This window comes from Chelonoidis abingdonii, chromosome 9 (genome assembly GCF_003597395.2).
Source record: "Chelonoidis abingdonii isolate Lonesome George chromosome 9, CheloAbing_2.0, whole genome shotgun sequence".
In the NCBI taxonomy this organism is placed as follows: domain Eukaryota; kingdom Metazoa; phylum Chordata; order Testudines; family Testudinidae; genus Chelonoidis; species Chelonoidis abingdonii.
Genome location: NC_133777.1, coordinates 10,914,793 through 10,936,222, shown reverse-complemented (window position 1 = coordinate 10,936,222; position 21,430 = coordinate 10,914,793). Strand labels below are relative to the sequence as shown.

The following is a 21,430-nucleotide window of genomic DNA, read 5'->3' as shown; positions in this document are numbered from 1 at the left end:
CAGGGGCCGGGTGGATAGCTGCCCGAGCCTTTGTTAAATTTAAAAGCTTCTTTAGAACTGGTTGTCCTGGAACAACTGGTTCTAAAAAGACTTCTAAATTTAACAACCAGTTCCTGCGAACCAGTGTGAACTGGCTGGAGATCACCACTGGTGACTCCTACCTTGAGTCTAGAATTCTTGTTTCTTTTTTTTCTTTTATTCTAATGCATAACATGCTGCTAAATGTGACATTTCTCCCTCCCCAGAGAGGCTGGCTCACATAGAGAATAAGAACCTACTACTTTTACCGGCTAATAATTATGCTTCTGGTTTAAGTGGTAAAAGCCTGCGCTTCTGGTGCTGATAATCCCAGGCTCATTCCCTACTGGTGACTCACAGTCGGGGACAGTGACAAATACATTGCACTCACCCTGGGTATAATTTAAGATACATAAAGGAGTTGATGAATGGCTTTTTGCCTCAGACTCCCTGTAACAAAAATGTAAAGCAGAAGTGGTATATCTGCCATTATTTCTGTGACAGCTCTCAGTAGTAACAGGCATTTCCTCAATCATCCATTCATGTTATCTCTGTTATCTCCTGTATCAGCCATGCACTGGAGTGGGGCTCAGCTTACCTCTCCTCTTCTTCTCTACCAAGCCAATGTAATGCACAATATATTTTAAATAGCACAACATCCTTATTGTTGACCTAGGGACAGAGCAGTGCAAACATACAAACTTCCTTTACCTTTCTCTTCCACCTTCAGATTTATAACGAAGTGATCCGTGACCTCCTGAATCCATCCTCTGGATTCCTAGACCTCAGAGAGGATGCTAGGGGTAGCATCCAGATAGCAGGAATTACTGAAGTCTCCACTACAAATGCGCAGGAGGTAAATCTGAAAGAAATTCCAGGGGGAGGGAAGTGTTCAGTGTGCTAGAATAATGATGTTTTAAGAGGCTCTCACATCTACAGATTGGCATAGCCTTCCTTGATGTAAGCCATCTCATGTAACAGGATCCTATGGGGACTTACTTAATGAAGTGAGTTGCTCAGAAAGGATTAATCAGGCAGGCACAAGAATAGTAGAAACCAAGATGAAATCCGTAGCTAAGCAGTCAAGATCGGCTATATGGGTCAGTAATAGGCTAAGGGTATGTTTACACAGAAAACAAAAACCCAGGTCTGGCCCATGCCAGCCGACTCGGGCTGGCAGGGCTCGGGCTGTGGGGCTGTTCCATTGCTGTGTAGACTTCTGAGCTCTGGGACCCTCATACCCTGCAGGGTCCCAGAGCCCGGGCTCCAGCCTGAGCACAGACATCTACATGGCAATAAAACAACCCCAACAGCCCAAGCCCCACAAGCCTGAGTCAGCTAGCCTAGGCCAGTCGTGGGTGTTTCGTTGCTGTATAGACATACCCTAAGTGACTGCCAGTTTTCTGGAAGGACAGGAAAGCCAAGGCCTATGTTCACAAGCCCTATCAAACAAAACTGTTTGTAGGTAGAGAGGAGATAACTGAAACATGCTTTTATAATTCACTCATGTGTACTGTGAGGTAGGTTATGCTTGGACTTTAACCTGACCTTTGATTTGCAGTTTTTCTAAGGTTATGCCATGCTACCAGGGTAGGGAGCATCATGTTATTGTATTCTATTGTGTCATGCCATGTTGCCTTGCGTTGAACGTGAGACAACATGCCAAGGCCCTGTGCATCCCAGGGTAACGTATCTCAGCCCACTGTAAAGCCTCCTAAAGTGAAACCCCAATAATTATACAATTAGTAGTCAATGAGCCAAGTCATGGTCCCAGTGAGGTCAAAGGCAAAACTCCCATCGACTTCAGTGAGACACGAACTTGGTCCAATGCTGGCAAACATGCAGGATGGTTTATCTTGTTTGCTTACTCATTGTCACACCTCTAGGAGGCTGTCATTGAAGGAGAGAGTCATGCTATTACCTGAGAAGATCTTTAAATTTTCTGCATTGTTTAGATCACGCAGCTGTTAACAAAAGGAAACAAAGAACGCACTCAGGAACCCACTGCTGCCAACAAGACATCTTCCCGCTCACATGCAGTCCTCCAGGTCACAGTGAAACAGAAGAGTCGGGTGAAGAATATTAATGAGGAAGTGCGAGTGGGAAGGCTTTTCATGGTTGACTTGGCAGGGTCTGAGAGAGCAGCCCAGGTATAACTTGTAGTTCATCAGCCTTTCACAAGACAAGTCTTAATTCTTTGGCATGTCATGAAATGAGTAGATATGAAAGAGCTCACACACTCTGTGTGTGTGTGTGAGCATGAGCATGTTTTACTCTCCTGGAAAAGATTACTGCATGAGTATTTGACATTTTAAAAACTGTGAGACTACAACATTTTAATTCAGGTGATGTGGGCCATGTATTCTTTAGTGCAGGAATAAACTAAATGTATTGTCCTTTGTGTGTTGTTGACGTGTAGGCCCGTACAAAGACAGTTGTGAATATTTTTTCATAGATTGCGTAGAGGAAATACAGATAAGAAATGCAGGAGATCAGAGCCAGAATGTTTCATCTGCAAAATGTGCATGATTCACTGCAAAATGTGAGAATTTGAAAATGATACCTAAAAAGAGTGGCGGCTCTTTGGAAAGAGGAGAAATGGTAGATTGGTATCATTGATGAAGAGAGTATGGATAAGTAGGTAGCTGGAAGGACAAAGAGATGGAAGCTAGAATAAATAGAACCTACGTAGAACATTGGATTGCAGGAAGGAAGAGAAGATAGAAAAGAGGATAGAAGACAATGAATTATTGGAAGGTTAGACATGTTGGATACTGCATGGGCAGATGCTGTAAGACAGAAAGGATGGATGCACAAGACTGGTATGCAGTCTGTCTGAAAAGACAGATGGACTCTTAGGCAAAGGGCTCAGAATGGTAGATGGATGTCAAAAGGAAAGTGAAAATGTATTGATTGAATGCGGAACTGAGTGGGAAAGAGGTGGACAAGCAGGCAGGAGAATTGAAGGCTTTGATTGCCACTTCTTGGTACTCTTCTTTACCACTTGATGGGGATAAGTGATATTTAGATGGATGGAAGGAGATACTGAAGGAGAAGTGGCCAGATCAGTGGTGAGAGCAAAGTACTGACACTTTGCAGTACTAAAGGCCACCATGACAATCTGCCAAGAGCCTAAGGACTGCACTAAACATGCATGTAAATCTACATGAAATTTTAAAACAGAAAATAACTAGATGTATAACAAGCTGTGCAATTGGCAGGATGTACACAACACACTACACACCATGGCATTTGCCTGTGGCTTCCTGAAAGATTAATATAAATCTGTTGCTATTTGAATTAATCAGCAGTAAAAATCTACAAATGGTTAGCTTTGTCCTCACCCGGAAAAAGTGTGATGATGCTGTGATGGGCCTTGGCTTAAGACTCCAAGGACTCCAGCAGCATCCAGGTCATGGCTTGGACTCCTCTTGGTGGAAGGAAGAATTTACGAATCAGTGGGAGGGTCAATGATAAGAAGGGTGAGATAAGCAGATGGCTGGATGCTGTCAGGGCACTATACTTGGTTGGACTCAGGAGAGCTGGGTTCTATTCCTGGCTCACCCATTGGCCTAGTGGTGACCTTGGACAAGTCACTTCGCCTCCCTGTGCCTTAGTTTCCCCATCTGTAAAATGGGTAGCATGATGTTGACCTCTTTTGTAAAGCGCTTTGAGATCTACTGATGACAAATGCCATATAAGTTAGGCATTATTATAATATGTCAACAGAGATACACAGAAGTGATTGGCAGTAGAAGACCAGTATCATAATGAATGGATGGAAGGATGTTTCCACAGAAAGATGTTAGATCTTCTATGTTCTGCAACCCCAATTGCAGAAAACAAGTCATCGGAGGGTGATTTTTCGTTTACTGCAAAACATCTAATGAAGACCGTGGGTCAGATTCAGTTCTGTTGTGAGATTTCAATGGATACTGTACCCACTTATGTCAGAGCTGACTAGTCCTGGTTTCCATGTAGATTTGTGAGAGAAGCTCATGCTTTGAAATGCAGATCCCGATGTTAACGTTGCATGGGTGAATCCATTCCCACAGTATAACTCTGCCTTTCTGAAGTGACTTCTCTCCCTCTCCAAGCAGACTCGGAACCAAGGCAAGAGAATGAAGGAGGGAGCTCATATCAACCGCTCGCTGCTAGCTCTGGGGAACTGCATCAGTGCCTTGAGTGAGAAGGGAGGAAGTCGGGCCCAGTATATCAATTTTCGAGACAGCAAACTCACACGCTTGTTGAAGGTACTGTATGCAACTGGTTAGGAAGGGAATCGACATGTTGGGTTGCTGGCTTGTATTGGTGCACAAGTCAGATGGCACTTGAGAGCTGATCCTCATGTCCTGACCCCTTTATCTTCCTAAGTTTAGGAAATCACTCCAGGATCTTGTGTGGGATTTCAAAGTAATTTATTGTGACCACATAAATAAAAAGTCAAGGTTTGGAAGTCCTGGACTATGCTAGGGCGCTGTTACTGGTAACATGGTGAACTTCAGCGGTGACTTGAGTAACCATGGCTATTTGGTGTATTTGTTTATGAATCCTAGGGTGCTTTCATTGCTTTTGGCATGAATCTCAGCCCAAGTACGTCGTGTTGATCTTACTGCTATAGCTGGTTGAAAAATATATTTAAACATACACACAATATTGAAAACAAACAAACAAATAACATTTAAAATAATGTGTAGACTTTTAAAATAAAAAATGTGAAACATTTTTGGTGTTTTGATGGAAACAGAGATTTTCCAGCAAAAATCCCAGGTAATCAAAAAAAGCTGTTTGTTGAAAATGTTTTGACCAGCTTTTCCTATAGCCTTTAGTTGATATCCTCCATTGGAATCTAAATGAGCATCTTAATGAGTGTTTCTTTAGGGTCTGTATGTTTTCACTTAGTATGTGTTTCCTGTTTCTTCAAACACGCCTGGCCTCTATTCTTTTAAAGCTAAACAGTGGAAATGTTGCATTCTTTTAGGACTCATTAGGGGGGAACAGCAGGACAGTTATGATTGCCCACATCAGTCCTGCCAGCATCTACTTTGAAGAATCTCGAACAACCTTGATCTATGCTTATCGAGCAAAAAACATCAAGACAAGGGTAAGCAAGCAGGCAATCCAAGAGCTAAAGTGGGTAGACTAAAAGCATGCCCCGGGAAAAGGAAGGTATGCTGGGGGGAAAGGAGGATAAACATACCGAGCTGGGAAAGGAGGATACAGTGTATGGCAGGGGAGAGAAAGGGCAAGTGGTTTGCACAGCATGCACGTTGGAAGGCTTGATGGGAGAGAGAACAAAGGCCGCCTGGTTGAAGGTGAAGAACACAGAAGAAAATAGTGGGGAGAAGGCCTTACAATGAGGTGAGGAGTTAGTAACATGGCGAAAGGATGGGGAAGCCATTGTAATGGAAAGGGAGAGGACAACGTACAGTGTACAGGGTGTGGTGGAAGGAAGACAGCAATGCGCATGGCAAGAAGAAGGGGACAGATACCATAATGGCTGAGAGGACAGCAGAAAGGAGTGAATGGAGACAGAGAAAATGGAAGGCTGATGAGTGTGGCAGAAGGAAAGGCCTGCGCGTTGAAGGTAGATAGATAACAATCTGCAAACAATTATCCCATAGAATGAGGGTTACTTAATCCCTCTCACCGCCCCGAAGTGACAAAGCAGGCTGTGGGATTAATGACCATGTGTGTTCTCATCCACCAGGTAAAACGCAACCTGCTGAATGTCTCCTATCACATTGCACAGTACACCAGCATCATTTCAGATCTACGCAGGGAGATTGAGGGTCTGAAGGCAAAGATTGAAAATCAGGAAAAGGAGAAGAGTGCAGTCAGCTCTGGCCTCAGGGATGTACAAGGTAGAGCTGGGAGCAGATGCTGGTCTTGTCAAGGTTCCATTTCTGTCTGTTGTGCCTCTTCGTAATCATCTTGTTGATGAGAGTGATTATCATACACTCTCCATAGTGTCCCTTTCACGTGTCCTTTAAAGGCTTTCCTGTAGACAGGCTCTAGCTTTTCCAGATGCTGATCATATATTTGTAGCAAACCTTTTTTTTTAATACACTTATGATAGTATGAGTTCATCAGACTCTCCCCTCTAGTGTCCCTTTATCACATCTGAGTTCTCTTTGTCTCTTTTACAGAGGGTTTTTCAAGTCTTTTCCCTTGTCCAATTTTTACATTTACAGAGCTGCATACATTTACATTTATATGGTGCTTTTAAAAAGGTGGAAAAGGCAGCAATGTCTAGTGGTCCGAGCAGAGAGCTAGCACTCAGGAAACCTGGATTCCATTCCAATCTTTACTACTGACTTGCTGTGTGACTCTGGGCAGACACTTAGCCTCTCTGTGCCTCAATTTCCTCAACTGGAAAATGAGGTTTATCTGCCTTTGAAAAGTGCTTTGAGATCCCGTGATAACAGCCTACATATAAGGGGAAATGATATCATGTAATTATTATTTTGCTGCCCACACAGCTCCAGGCTCTGATACTAACTGTGTCAGGCCAGAGAGCTTTGTTTCAGTTCCTGGAGTACTTTTGTTTTCAGAGTAATTTTTCAATTGATCTCACGGTGGGGAATGTTCCTTCCAATAACAGAAAATAGTAAAGGTGTCTGATAGACAAGCCCCCTTTCCCCCAAAGGCTAGTGGATCTCAGCCAAAAATACTCTGGACCATTTTCAGAGAAAACAGCTCCCAGGTAACAAGGAAGGGGAAAACAATGCAGCAGATTCTGATTTTCCCTCCCTGAGAGTGAGGTAAGTGCCCCTGCAATGCAGGCTTCTTCTCACCACTCCCTTCCAAGCAGCACCGATGAAAACTATTTTGGGCGAAGTGGCCATGATACAACATAGCACTGAAGTACATGTTGAAAGTTAATAGTCCCATTGGCTTCAAAGTACAATGCTACCACTGACCCACTGGAGTCCCGAATAACAAAGGTTCGTATCAGCCATGCCTTACAACACATGGAATGGGTGATAACCCCCAAAGGAATCTCTTCTGGGCCTTAGCGGTCCCAGGGGGTTGTTCTGAGATGCTGGCAGATTGGAAACAGAAGAGATGTTGTTTTCTCCCCCAGTGGAGGCACATCAGGATTTGGAGGCGTACAGCCAGCAAGAGATGAACAAGTTACGGGAGCAGCTGATAGGGGCTTTCAAGGAGCAAATGGAGATGCGCCGCAGCCTCATGGAGCTGGAGAACACCAACATTGAGCTACACATTGATACCTCCAGGCATTTGCTAACGATTGCCGAGTGAGTACGACCACTGCATAGCTGGGTTCTTACTGATGAGCACAAAGTTAATATGCAGATCCCTATGAGATCTCTAATATGAGAAACTCTAATGTAACATAGCTGCAGCTCCCTGCCAAAGAAGGCACACAGAGTGTGTCTACGCAGCAATCAGGAGGGGTGACTACAGCAGGTGCAAGCGTACCCAAGCTAGCTTGGATGGATCTAGCTTGCTAAAAATACAAGTGCACTGCTGGCAATAAAAGTTAGCCACCTGAGTACAGTCTGGCTTGGGACCCTGGGGACATACTCAGGCAGGCAGCCTGTGCCACCATCCATGCCACCAAAGCTACACTGCTATTTGTAGTGAGCTAGCTCAATCAAAGCTAGCTCAGGGATGTCTACATGTGCTGCAATCCTGCCTCCCAGTTGCAGTGCAGACGTAGCCTACGTTTTGAGTAAGAAACAGTGTTGCAGATCTGTTTTTTTGGTTCACCACATGCCACATACCAGTTTCATACATATGCATACAGAACAGCACACATGACTGTCCCTTTGGCAATTGCACTAGTGGTTAGAGGAAGTCTGTGCACAAGAGAGATTGAACTAACAAGGCGAGAACGACCTTCAAGCCTGATTATGCACAGACATGAGCATCTCCAGCAAAGTGCCCTCAATTCCTACTGCAGGACTGGGTTGTTACAGATGGAGCCTGTAAACAATGCCTCTTATCCTGCAAGAAGTCAATTGTTCCCTTTATATCCTGCCTGTGTTCATTCCCCAGGGTGGGGAGGGGGTTCTGCAGAGCAAGAATTTGGTGGCTTTCACTATTTCAGGGCTCTGCAGGGGGAAGAGACTCCTTTAAAAACGTATAAATCTGTATCTGAGTTTGTTTGGAAACAAGACTTTTCCAGATAAAAGGGATAAAACATCCACGGTAGTTCAACATGGTCTTGAGGCAGGAAAGTCTCAGCCCACCAAGCAGAATAACCTAATAGAGGCATAGTGATTTAATAGCGTGCTGCACTATGATAGGAGGAAGATTCTGCCATCTGGACACAAGCACCAGATCCCTCCTAGCGCTTCTGAGGGGAGTGAGATAGCATAGTTCAGGTCCGGTTTCAACACACTGCAGTTATCAGTTACAGTTGCAACATCAATATGTAGAAACATAAGATGGTATCTTTCCAAAGGGACTGGATCTCCAGCATGGGAAGCTCTGTGGCTTTTAGCTGCCATTGTGAAATGTAAGCGAGGAGTTAGACTAGTTCTTCGTTCATAGAGGCTGCTTGTGGTCAAAGGTATCATTGATACAAAGTAATGATACTCCCTGAGCAGGTAGTTCTGCCAGTTTTCTCCAGCATAAAGTTTAGAGCCAAAACTGAGAGTAAAAATGGTAGATTCCCCACCAAAAAAAACAAACCAAAAAACCCTTTGTCTGATCACTATCCTGGACTTGAATTTTCATTTAAATCTATGTTATCTCATCATGGCAAACCTGGATTGTTGGCCTTAATATCCTCAACTCTGGGGTATCTCGCCCTGTTCTTTTGCTGTGTTCTCTCCACCTTCCCATACTGTAGCTGTGCATGTTCCCATTGTAAATAGAGCTAAATCAGTCCTTGCTACTGGACAAACTATGAGTTGTGGTAAGTTCTGAGTATGGTGCTTATTTGCTATATGTCAGTCTATTCAACACTTCTGTACATTTTTATAGCACTATAAAATTCAGGTAAGTTTCAGAAAAACAATCTCCATTAGATTACGTACATCCAGTAAATATCTCTATGCAGCTGCTGCTACAGCAACTTGTAGTGATGGCAGAGGCAGCGCTCCCTTTGTTGTTTAAACATCTCACTGGAGACTCTCTTTATATCCACCTCAGAAACTAGGAGGTTGTTTGCAGGCTACTATACGTGATGTTCTTGACCATGGTGCTGTCAGGCTTAGTGTAGTTAGTTCAGTTGTTGCCATGCCAGCAGAAATGGGGAAAGCACCAGAAGACTGGCAAATATGCCATTGGGTCACTGGCTAACTAGTGTTTGAGTGACAGTTGCTGGACCCGTAGTAGTTTTGACTCTTGTATTTTTGCTGGCAGCTGGGAACGAGAGAAGACTCAGCATGCTCGGAAGTGTTATAACAAGCTGGTGAAAGGAAAGGAAGATGAAAACATGGAGGAGGCAGACAGAGAAGTAGAGGGGGCAAGTTCCCCTGAACCTCATGAAGTCACTGTAGCAAGAGAGGAGATCAACCTGCTGTTGGCAGAGCTGCGAAAAACAGCAACATTAAAGGTGAGAGAGCAAGCATAAAGCACTTACCTGACCTCTCCGTAGCCTGGTTCCATGCTCCAGCTGGAGTCCCAGGGTGGCTGTGATGTCAGCAGCATAGTGGGCCATCACATGGAGGCAGAGCCAGCACTGTAGATGCTAGAGGACCTGAAAGAGAAAACAGAAAATGGACATGAGCAGTCAACTCTGTGCAGAGGTCCTCTAGTACCCTTTGGCCACCCAGCATATAACCCTAGTTCTGATGGATGTTGGGAGCCCTGTCTGCAGGCTGAAGCTGAGAGGTTGAGAATATGGTATCAGTATTCAGAGGGCTCTATATCACAGGCTTTTGGGACACTGCTGCACTTACTATGATAAAACCAAGGGGAAGAGATTGTACCTGTATTTCCCCCTAGGAAGCAGAGGGATATTTGTTATGAGTCACTGAGGAGTGTTGCTTTGGGAAATTACCACACCAGTATTTAAGATGGTCATGCAGAGGTGTTTACAGGAACTTAAATATGGATAACATGCATAGTGAGTGGAGGTAGGGGCTAGGAATTATTGAGTTTAATCCTAGTTCTGTCACTGAGTTCTTACTTGGGCAAGTCACAAACTCTCTCTATCTCCTTTTCCCCATCTGTAAAATGAGGATAATCATGTTTCTGTACCTCCTTCACAGGGGTGCTATGTGGATTCATTAGCTGGTGTTTCTAGGGTACTCCAGTAATTCTTTATGCTTAAACAGCATTTCACATTGGTAAATTCTTCAGGCTGGGGACTGTCTCCTCTTGTGTGTTTGGACATTACCTAGCCACACTGTGAGCAATACCGGAATATGTATGATCTTCACCATCACTGCTAAACAAAATGCGCCTAGGTCCCATTTCCAGGAAGAGGGAAGTATAATCTCTTGCTGCAGATAGCTAGACCGGATCAGATACCAAGCTGAATCTTGAGCATTTAATAAATAAATGTTACCAAACCTCAGTGCAGACCCATTGGTGCACACAAAACCTCATTTTCCTTTTCAGTCGGAGCTGGAGCAGCGCTTAGCCAATGCCAAGAAAAAAGCCGCCCAGATGGAGAAGCTGTTACCCAAACAAATCACCAGTGCGGACCAGCGAGAGGTGCTGAGGCTTCTCTGCAAGGCTCATGAGCTGGAGGTGGGGAACACGGAGTTGCAGGCAAATGTCTTGTACAAGGAGAATTTGCTGTGCCAAAAGGATTTTGTCATCCAGCGGCAGCAGCAGCACGGACTGCTCTGCGAGGAAATCATTCAGCAGCAGCAAATGCTGATCAAAGGTAAAATTCCAGCACCACTCCTGCTCTGGAGTGAGAGCAGCTGATGACAAATGGGGAATATTAAAAATAATTCCATCTAGAGGCCTTCCTGCTCAGGGGCCAAATTCTGCACTGTCCTCCCTTGGCTTTCACGTAAGCGGTGGGCGCTCAGCACCTTTGAAAAATCAAGCCAGCTGTTCCTTCTGCTGTGATTCCTAACATTCTCCCTTCCCACCCCTACACTCCAGGCCATGACATCCCTGTCCCAGAGATGCTGGGGACGCTGTATCAACTGCACTGCCGTGAACTAGAGGAGGGGACCCTGACCCGCCTGCTCCTGCTTCACTCTGTAATGTCCAGCACGCTGAGGGTAAGGCAGAGCTGAACCCAGCTCAGCGAATTCCATTCAGTGCCAAGCTAAAGGGCTTTTCTGGATTGGAGCCTGAATAGCACATCGCATGCTGATTTGGGGAAAATAATAGATCAGTCACCATTCAGCAGATGGTCCTCTTCAGCCCACTTCCTAAGGAATGGCTAGTGTTCAGGTGTTACTTAAGTGGAGATACTCTTGTTATTGAGTGGCTCTACACTCTTGTTTGTCTCAGAGCTTAAGGCCTAGGCCTTCTGGAGGTAGAGAACCAAGAGACAGCTGGAAGGGGCAGGGTATTCCCCTCAGTCTCTATCATGTTGGGTTTGAGGGATATGTATGCCCCCCTTCACTGACAACTACGACTCAGAAGATTCTGTGGCCAGGCAGTCAGTTCCTAGAGCGGAGCTCTGTGGAGACAATACATTTGGAGAACCAAGGTTACTGTGGGTAAACCTGCTTCCCCGATAACCAAAGGTGTCCATCACCTCTAAAGGCGTCCTTGTGGCCTAAAACACAGCCAGCATTCAAACACTAGGAACTCCTGGTCAGAAGGAAAAGGGAAGACATTGCCAGTCTCTGCTCATTTTGCAAATTTAGTGAGTATTTCTTGCGATGGTGATATTTTACTGACAACTCCTTAATGTCTTGTAATAACAGGTGGGACTCCCCAGTGGCAGCTCCTCACTTTTATTATGACTTGTCTCTAATAAGCCTGACACAGAATTGGTTTTCACTCAGAATAATAAACTTGCTGTCAGTCATGTTGATATACAGAAACCAAAATTATTCCAGACACTCTCTTTAATGTTGATGGGTGATGGCAGGTTGTGGCTTTGAATCCTGAAGGAAACCACACATGCTTCATCAGCCAACTTCCTTGCATTTGATTAGTAGGCTAGATCTGTTGCAAAGGCTCCAACAGTAAGTGGGCATGTGTAGGAAGCTGTGCTGTGCTGTGGATTGGTGCCTTTTGAGCCAAACAAAGCCCATTAGGTTTGTGGGCTGGAGGGTTTACAGATGCAGATGAAGTGGGGAAATCCTCTTACGTGCCCCTTGCTTTCAGATTTTTCTCTTCGCTCCTTCAGTGCCAGGCCAAAGCTATGTCTCAAACTGAAAATAAAATCAAGTTGTAATGAGAGATTCAAGAGAGAGGGCAGGTGGCTATTGCATTAGGAGATCTGTGTGTAAAGAAGCCGACTGAGTGAAGAGGGATTTGTACTGAAGAAAATCTATGCTGTGTCTGCCTACAGTCTCACCAACCTCCCTTTTCTTCTGTGACCCCAGGGTGGCTCTGCTCTGAATATAGCTCAGCAGCTGGACCTAAACAAAGAAGAGGCCAGAAAAGGGCTGTCTGGCAACAGGAAGAGTCTTCCTTCTGGAGCAAAGTTTGAGCTTCCGTCTATTGTCTTGGAGTCAGACAGGTGAATGCATTTCCATCTGTTCTGTCCAGGTGCCAATCATCAGCCCCATTCTCCCGGGCCTTGCAGCTCAGCAGTTAATTTCAGAGTGCTACCTATGCTGCTATGGCTAGAGGTCTGTTGGCACTGTCATTTTATACTATGGAACTTGCCCCTTATCTTTTCTGAGTTGGATTGTGTGTGGCTGGTGTAGAGACTGAGGTTATATTTTGAATGTGGCTAAAGCACCAACTATCTGCTGTTATCGGTAGGCTGAAACAAATATCTGTCTGCCACACATAACTAGGGATGTAAAAGCAGCAGAGTCCTGTGGCACCTTATAGACTAACAGACGTATTGGAGCATGAGCTATCGTGGGTGAATACCCACTTCGTCGGATGCATGTGAATTAGGGATGTGAATCTCATGTGCCACAGGGGTTTGGTATTGGTTTGAACTCTGCAGTCTTCTCATGTCCTGCCTAGTCGTGGACTTTCCGAACATGGCATTTGCTAAGCACAGAGGTGAAAAATCTTGTAGCCTTTCGGAAACCTCTGCGCACATCCTGTCCAATTTAGTCCTTCACAGGTTCGATAACACAGATGTTCCATGAAGGGCCTAATTCTGATCCCATTGAACTAAGTGGCAAAACCCCTATTGATTTCAGTATGAGCAGGATCAGGCCCAGGCAGGTATCGTCTGACATGGAAAATATAAAATTGCAATTTATTATGCGGAGATCAAACCAATGACAGAATAAAACAGGAGTGAGAGGTGACTTGACAGACAGTATGAACAGCCAGCTGCTTGCATTGAGCTTTTTATGGGGGCTGGGCAGGGGAGAGGAAAAGGGAAACCAAGATGTAGTAACATACCTACTAAGGTGAACGTTGCCCAATGATGCAGAGCCCCCCAAAGTCGCTCTAATGTGAGTCCCAAGCCAGACTTGGTTCTTAGAGGCCAGATCCCCAAACAAGTGACCATGTTAAAGGAATCCCCAGAAAAGGGAGCCAATAGCAAAGAAGTCCCTATTGTATTCTGCAATTGGTAGGTAGCTCTGTGTTTTAAAATTTTCTCCAAGGAGTGAGTGGATGGGGTGGGGTGGGGTGGACTTCGATTCTAAACCAATCAGTGTGAAAGAGTTTAACCAATGTATGTTAATGAAGCTCTTTTAAGTGGGGTCAGGGTCCTCTCTCTGTTTCCCTGAGTTCTGAAGTTCTCTTTCCACCCTCGATCTTCCCTCCCCACCCCTGCTTTTAAATCAGTCCTGGTTTCCCCTACATTTTGGAGGAGTTCATCCAAACAGGTGTCTCCAAACACTCCAGAAGAGCTGACTAGCTTTCCCTTCTCCCTCTAAAGGGCCCAGTGTCTGGCTCTTGTACATGTAATTCAATCTATTCACGCCTCCATGTGTGTTTTTCACAGTGACAGCTACAGATCATCTAAAACAACACCTGCTAGGAAACTGGGGAATTCAGATACCCATCTCAGCCCTACTTTCTTTCGCTTGCCAAGAACCCCACTGCACCAGGTCAGTACTGACAGGCACAGAGTTCAAGGTCTAGCTACCACAGAGAGCACTTTCCTCTGGCAAGAGCAGGGTGCACGGAGCAGTCATGGCTGCAAGTTGTATGATGCAGTGAGGAGTCCAAGACTAGTTTTCTAGATGAGGAAGATAAGGAATAAGGCACAGGCAGGGATTCAAGTGCCATGGGTTCTACACCCACCTCCACGATAGACTTAGGCAAATCACCTGATCTCTAGGCAAATCACCTGCTCTCTACATGCCTCAGTTGTCTATCTGTACAACAGGGACAGTAGTAATCCCTACCACACAGGTGGGAAGGATAAATGAATGTTCGTGGGATGCTCAGTTACTCCTGCGATGAGAGTCATATAAATACCTTGATAGATACAACATCAATTTTGGGACATGGAATTGATATGACAGATGCCTCTAGATCAATAGCCAGTTCCCCTAGACCAATGTATTTTCTACTCAGCGCATCAAAGGCACAAAGTAATATTTGTACCGTGTCTGTCTGGAGGGAGGAAGATGATGAAGTGACTCTTGCTCCGGTGTCAAACTTCTCTGACATTTGTGTTGATGACACGTTGCAATACTCACCCCAGGAATGTTGCTTGTTCCCCACAAAAGCTGAAGCTGGATGGATTTTGGTACTTTCTGGTGCCATCTCATGTAATGATGCCTTTGTAAAATTCTTTTAAGAATCTAATCACATATGATTCCTTTGTGGCTAATTTGTGGACACTTTGGGAGAGACTATGACATGGCCTAATGTCTGAGCATAGGACCAAGAGGCAGTTACTCCTGGTTCTAATTCCAAGGCTGACTCCTTTTGTAACGTTGAGTATTTCCCTTACTCTCTCTACCTCAGTTTCCCTGTCTGCAAAAATGGATAAACTGACATCTACCATCTTGTCTAGAGTGTGGTAGTGATTGATTAATGTTTCTAACATGCTTGGAAGATGAAAAACGCCTTAAGTGTTAAGTAAAAAGCAAATCCTGAGTTGTCTGATTCCATGGCTTTGATTTTTAGCAGAAACCAACTGGCGTTACTGTAGGAAAGATGACCTCCAAGCTATATTCCCCCACCTCTCTGGACTTAAACAGGAGAAAGTCAGCTGCAGAGATTGCTCTTGCCCCACTGAGTCTGGAGACCCTGACGGAGATTGCTGTTAGCACCAAAAGCATCTCCCGCATTGCAGCCAGTCGGCGTTCCAGAGCCCAACATAGAGACCATGGGAGTGAACTCATCTCGGGGCATTTCTTTGAGGAGGATATATTGGAGCCGAAATATCTGCAGTCCAGCTTCACTCCAGAGCCTCACGTGAAAGACGCTGTGAGTACTGAGAGCCTCTCAGCAGAGTCTCAGAGAAAGGAGCAGCTGCACTACACAGCCAGGAGAGAACTGAAGAAGGATCAAGAACGAGAGGAATCAGTTGAGAGGAAAGCCAGGAAGAAAAGATCTCATTCCCTTGAATCATCCTCACAAAAGGTAGACACATTGTATGTTTCCTTCAGAGGGGATGGGTAGATCAGGAGGTAGCGACCTGGTGGAGGACTTCGCAGAGGTGGTTTTCGAGGCAGTAGTGAAAGGAGCCATTGGGGATAGGTGCAGCAGCAGACAGAGGTGGGTGGGGAAACAGGCCACATACAGTAGTGCCAGAGGATAAAGCTATGTCCAAGGATGGAGGGAGCACTGAGCTATAACACACATCATGTTTTAAATAACTCACGCTGACACGTCACACATTCCCAACACCACTTCTGTCCCCTTCCTAAAGGGCAGCCTGAGCCAAAGAGACTGACAAGGGAGTGAGGGAACCTATTTTGGTGTAATGTGGCCCATGGTCAGAGAATAGAACCTCCTGAAAGGTTTAAGTCAACAGCATCCTTGTTGGTGTCTTTCAGATCTCGAAAGCAAAGCATCGGACTCCCTCGAGCCACAATACGGACAATCTTTCTGAGGACCAGCTGCCCCAAGCTAAACTTTTCCAGCCGTTGAAGATCATGAGCAATTTATCCCATGCCACTCCTGCCGCCATAAAGGTCAAATTCCCCATCAGTCACCATACAGGTAGGACTCAAGGTTCCTGATGTGACTCCATCTGTATGGCTGCAACACGTGGATTAGTCTCTGAGAAACAAGTCACAGCAGAGGTTTATGCTGAAAATGAACTTATCTAAGGAACCTTATACTTAACGCACAAAAACTGTGTTTCAGGTAACCTTGATGGCTTGTTTCGGAAGCATTTCCTCTGGAAGTGGCTGGCTCAAATATGTCCCTATACCGTAGTGACCAAAAGTTATCACCTCACTTCTGTTCAGTGTCGTATATGAAACAAGTTATTGGTTTCTGACCAGTGCCCAGCAGACAGGTGTCCACAACTGGAACTGGCTGGCCTCCATTTCGGCATCTTCAGCAGAGGCCAAAGACTGAATAAGCCTGTTGTATAACCATCTCACAGCCAAAGGGCTAGCCAGTCCAGGTCAGGCTTGAGGCACATTGTGCTCGGACTGCTACACCCAATCTGTGGCTGAACACAGAGGACTTCAGGGTGAGATTTTCAAAGCTGGTTAGGGGAACTGGATGCCCAATTTCCATTAAATTCTAACTGGAGTAAGGCATTCAGATCCCTGTGGAGACTTTGAAAGTTTCAATCCCCACCCTGGTCCCTTCCACCACTGTTAAATTCTTTCCTTTTTAACTCTGTTTCCCAAAGATACTGTTAACATTTCATTTGCAGCCCTTTCATTTATTTCAGCTGGTCCATTAGTGAATTCTATGCTGAATGATCATTGCTTGCTACACAAGCTGTGTTCCTTTCCCACTGTTTCTAGTAAAGGTCTCTGTCTCTCTCTCATGCTATCAAGAAGAAAATCCATTACAGGTGATGGAAATAAGCAACACTCCCCCAAGCACCGTTCAGCAGAGCAATGCAAGTCAGACCAGAGGCCAGGTCCTACAAAAGCGGGTCAAAGGTCAGTATGGAAGACATCAATATTCCGCTATTAAATATTTCCTTATGACGCTTGCTCTGTAGTAGGCCTAGCTGAATGCATTGTAGGTGCCACACAAGCTGCATGCTTGGAAACACAATCCTGTGGGTATGTCTCTTACAGCCAAACTTTTACGCCACATGCTTCAGCAGATAACTCACAACATTCCAAACATCTCAGTTACATTTCTCCTCCCCTTTGGCCAAAACTAACTCCTTTGCGGGGAGAGGAGAACATTTCCAGACGTGTTCACAATCCCCGTCTGATCCATGTAGGAAGCACTGCAGTAATATGAACTAGCTGTATGAGAATGTGCTCCTGCTATTTAATGCTTTGCACTAAGATTGTCTCAAGCGCTTAAGGAATGAATGAAAAGCTGGCTTTCCTTCTGGCCCCAAAACTACCTGTATCTCTTTCCAGCTCTCACCAATTCTGAGAGTGCCTTGTGCCGATCAGTAAGGATCGAGGCTTAGTGCTTCCTTTACTCTGGGACGCTGACTGAGGCAAGACACTTCTCCTGTAATATGATGATAAAAAACATCTCAATCTTCCTTCGCACATAGGGCCCACAGATGGTGCCAGCAACCAGCTGAAGAACCAACCGATCACAAGCTTCAAGAACCTGCCGAGGTCAAAATAAAATCACCAGGGAGAGCAAGATTCCATCTGTTCCCGAGGGACCAGGACTACAGGGGTACTAAAAAGTAGGGAGGCTTTTTCTTAAGATGCATTTTAAGCAGTATGCTCTGAGGCTGGGAAGTGGAAGGGGAGGTGTGCACACTACATTGGTGCTTCCCCCACAGCCTCTCTACAGGTTTGTGTTGGTTTTTTTTGCACTGTGCTCCAGCTGTTAGTTTCCTTTAAGATGAACTGTGGGTTCTTTTGTTAATAACATGCAAAAGAAAAGGGAACCCCATTTGTCCATCAGCACTCTTAGTCCAGGAGACAGCAGTATGGAATCCACCATGAGGGATTCTGCATGCAGCACATCCTCTCTTTTCTGTGGAAACCTCCCACACGTGGGGGTGTGTGGGAGGCTATTTAATTATCAAAAGAAATTGCAGACTCTTCTGAAGTATCCCCTGCCCCTTTCTCAGAGGTTTATACACATTGTCTTGGAGCTGGAAAAGGTGAAGCCTATCTGGAATGCTGCTCAGCCGAGCAGATGTTTGGCAGTGGGAGAAACCAGTGCCGTTCTAAGCGCTTGGCCATGTGCAGAGCATTTCAGATCTGACAGGAGCGTGAAAAAGAGGTTTGGTGGCTGGCAGAGACTTTGTTATGAACTGGGTTGGAGGTGAACAAAGGCAATGTGTTTTTCTTCTTAAAAACCAACCCCCACTTTCCAGCAGTTCTCCCCCTGGTTTCTTGTAGGGACATGCATTTTGTAAATCAATACTAGACTTACCATTTTCCTTTCTTGGCCCTGTTATTTGCAGCACGTTGCAAATAAAGTGGCACAGGGGTGGCCATTCCATTGAATAAATGTTGTCTTTATTTCCCCAATATGAATAGCTTCTCTCCACACCCACTTTGCCACCTGCTTGGTAGTCAGTGCAAGCATGTAAGGAAATGTCATCTTTATGACTTCATTCAGTTTCAAGGGGGGCGTAAATTATGAAGGGTCTTTGTGCAGCTAAAGCACAGGACAGTGGAGTCAGGATGCTTAGATACTATCCCCAATTTGGCCACTAATTTACTGTGCAACCTTAGGCATGTCACTTAACCACTCTGGCCCTCTGTTTCCACATCTGTCCACTAGGGACAGTAATAATCCACTACTTCACCTTGGATTGGGAGGCTTGATTTGAGATCCTTGAATGGAATGCAATACAAGTGCAAAGTATGTATTATGAATTATTCACTATTTCAGTAGAATGTAATAAGGGCTGATGGACACTCCTCTTTGAGTTCTGCTAAATAGCAGAAAGCCTGATGAGTCACACTGTAAACAAGAGGAGCCAGGAGAACTTGCAAAGAAATAAAAAGCACACCTAGATAAAATAAGCACAGACCATGTGAAAATAAACCCAGTCCAGCAGGCCTTGAGCCAGTCTTCTATTTACAGGACACCATGTGAACCAGATGAGAGCAAGAAACTTAGTGTGATGGAATACCATGAATGTGTTCCAAATGTGTACATCTCTGCTAAATACCTTTGGGCTGATTCACTCTGAAAAGTCAGTGTTCAGAAACTAGATCCTATTCCCCTCCCAGGCTGCTACTTTGAATCCTGACACTAAGGCACTGGTTTGTGGACATAACTCAGACTGGAGGTTTTGCATTTGGAAACAAATGGAACCTGATGTTAATTTTCCAGGAACACCACCCAGCTGAAGATGAATCGGAGCCATTGTATGCAATGTTTTTTAATCATTTTCCTATATTTAAAATCCGCAAGTTAAAAAAATATGAATGTAGAGATTTGAGAAAGAAGACCTCAGACACTTGAAGTCAGTAACTCAGTGTTGCTGCTCTGCACTCCAAAGAGTCGGTCTCCCATCTCTTAAAGCTGAGTGTCTGTTTCATAGGGGAGAGAGAGGGTACTAATTTCAGAACGCAGATGAAGGACATTGCCTCTGACCTGGAATGACGGACTCTCCTGTTCTTGCCTTTTACATGTGAGGAAAGAGACAAGAATTTAAACTCCTCTGGGCCTTTTGTGTGATAAGTTTTAGGTGTGTTAAATTAGGGGAGCTCAAACTTTGCCCATCTAAAGTTCACATAATTGACAACTTGTTGGAAGCCCAAGGGCTGCACCAAATTTGCACAAATGGGATAGCCTGTAGCTGCCTTCATCTTCACAGGAGGTGCAGCAGGTAGAGATCACAGGTCTCACCACACAAATTTGCACAGCGGAGATGTCTACCTCCGAGCAGGTCACTTCGAAGTGGCCTCTCTCCCCCAAAGCACCGAACCAAAGCACCAGCCTGCAACAGAAAGAGGCCCTGCTACACGACTGGTCTTTCCTGTCAGTTCATCTCTAGGCACCTGGCATTCCACAATCCACACAACTAAATATTTGCACAAAATAAACTTGCCTAAATTATTTTTTCTCCTTCAAGATGGTTACAAAATCAATAACCAATTCAACAATGATTTTTAGGTTAATACAACTACTAACAAGTTTTCCTACTACCAGTAACTGATTGGAATATAGTTTTACAGTGCAGTGGGTTTCCCATACATCTTTTAAGAGAGCTAAGATTCTTTTTTAATTGTTATACCCATATTCGTCTAGCTTCGTCTGCTTGAGAGGAGAATGTGAGCAATCCTTGGCTTCCCATTTTCCACAAATTATTTTGAGTACCTGTTGCTATTGGCACCTAAGCCACAAGCAACAGATCATATTCATGGAAACTGCCTTCTAATCTGATGCCAACTATAATCCCTCAGTCTCTGGCCTGGTTTACAGAGGGGAAGTTGTATAGCATTTTTGTAGGGTTGCCATTGCTGCTTAACTGACAGCCCTTCAGCTCAGATGCAAGGTACAAACTGTCCTGCTGACTCCAGTCCAGTGCAGAGGGGAAAGTTTTGTTTGCTATTAGGATGCAAATGAATATATGAGAGAGAGCCACCCACAGGGATAAACAATTTAGTTCCTTTAGGAAATATTTGCACCCTGAAAGAGACATGGAAAAGTCCCAGAGAAGGGAGCAGAGCTGTCCCAGTAGGCAATGCAGGGGTGAGGGACTTGGCACAGAGTTGCTTTAAGGGAGTATGAATAGATCACTCAGTGAATGAGACTGAACAGAGAGGCCATTCAGCCTGGAAGAATGAACTCCAAATACTCTGGACCCTTCTGCCTGGATCCATACTCCGCATTTATAGCATGCCTTTCACATGAGCCTCGAGGTGTTTTACAGAGGCTGGTACTGCCCAGACCTTACAAACAGGGAAACTGAGCCATGGAAGTTAAGCAGCTTGACCACGGATGAATAGCAGGTCAGTGGCAGAGTGGGGACTAGAAGTCAGTCCTCCCTCGCCCCCACCGTGTTGCTCCCCGTGGATTGGATCCCCAGGGTCCCCTGCAAGCAGTGCCGCTGTGGCGGGAGAAGGGGGCGCGGCAGCTCTTGCAACTTCCATCCAGCTGCAGAATCTGAACCCAGGTGTGAACACGCGGATGCCCGGGAAGAGCTCACCCCTGCGGCGCGCCCTGACTCTTACCCGCCGGAGCGGCCACGGGGACCGGTCCCGCTGGCGGGCGGGCGCCCTGACAGCCCGGGGCTGGGGCCGAACCTCTCTCGGGGCTCCCGGCACCGGCGGGGGGAGCCGAGCAGGATCTGCGCGCCCGGGCTCCGCTCCAGCCCCGCAGTGCAACGGCCCCCGGC

The 21,430-nt window shown here is 45.4% G+C and overlaps 1 protein-coding gene and 1 long non-coding RNA gene across 5 annotated transcripts in view; one reads left to right on the top strand and one right to left on the bottom strand.

Annotated features, from left to right (window-relative positions):
* The window catches only part of LOC116832940 (kinesin-like protein KIF19), a 34,464-nt gene extending 15,307 nt beyond the window's left edge, over window positions 1-19,157 (top strand). Inside the window, exons 6-20 of one of the 4 annotated variants that reach the window (XM_075069181.1) lie at window positions 749-874; window positions 1,974-2,168; window positions 4,116-4,271; window positions 5,000-5,122; window positions 5,729-5,882; window positions 7,106-7,280; window positions 9,358-9,550; window positions 10,561-10,831; window positions 11,059-11,180; window positions 12,465-12,601; window positions 14,003-14,108; window positions 15,139-15,597; window positions 16,014-16,179; window positions 16,944-17,084; window positions 17,666-19,157. In XM_075069181.1, coding sequence (XP_074925282.1) covers window positions 749-874; window positions 1,974-2,168; window positions 4,116-4,271; window positions 5,000-5,122; window positions 5,729-5,882; window positions 7,106-7,280; window positions 9,358-9,550; window positions 10,561-10,831; window positions 11,059-11,180; window positions 12,465-12,601; window positions 14,003-14,108; window positions 15,139-15,597; window positions 16,014-16,179; window positions 16,944-17,084; window positions 17,666-17,742 — 2,601 coding nt within the window. In that variant the 3' untranslated portion in view covers window positions 17,743-19,157. The remainder of the gene's footprint in view (window positions 1-748; window positions 875-1,973; window positions 2,169-4,115; window positions 4,272-4,999; window positions 5,123-5,728; window positions 5,883-7,105; window positions 7,281-9,357; window positions 9,551-10,560; window positions 10,832-11,058; window positions 11,181-12,464; window positions 12,602-14,002; window positions 14,109-15,138; window positions 15,598-16,013; window positions 16,180-16,943; window positions 17,085-17,665) is intronic. The other 3 variants (XM_032794095.2, XM_075069180.1, XM_032794093.2) reach the window with 3 other exon arrangements.
* On the bottom strand, window positions 660-21,419 carry LOC116832948 (uncharacterized). Its single transcript, XR_004375561.2, has 3 exons — window positions 21,267-21,419; window positions 9,578-9,694; window positions 660-880 (listed from the first exon to the last, which is right to left on the bottom strand). It is a non-coding gene; the product is annotated as an uncharacterized LOC116832948 (long non-coding RNA).
* Window positions 21,420-21,430: the final 11 nt, after the last annotated feature.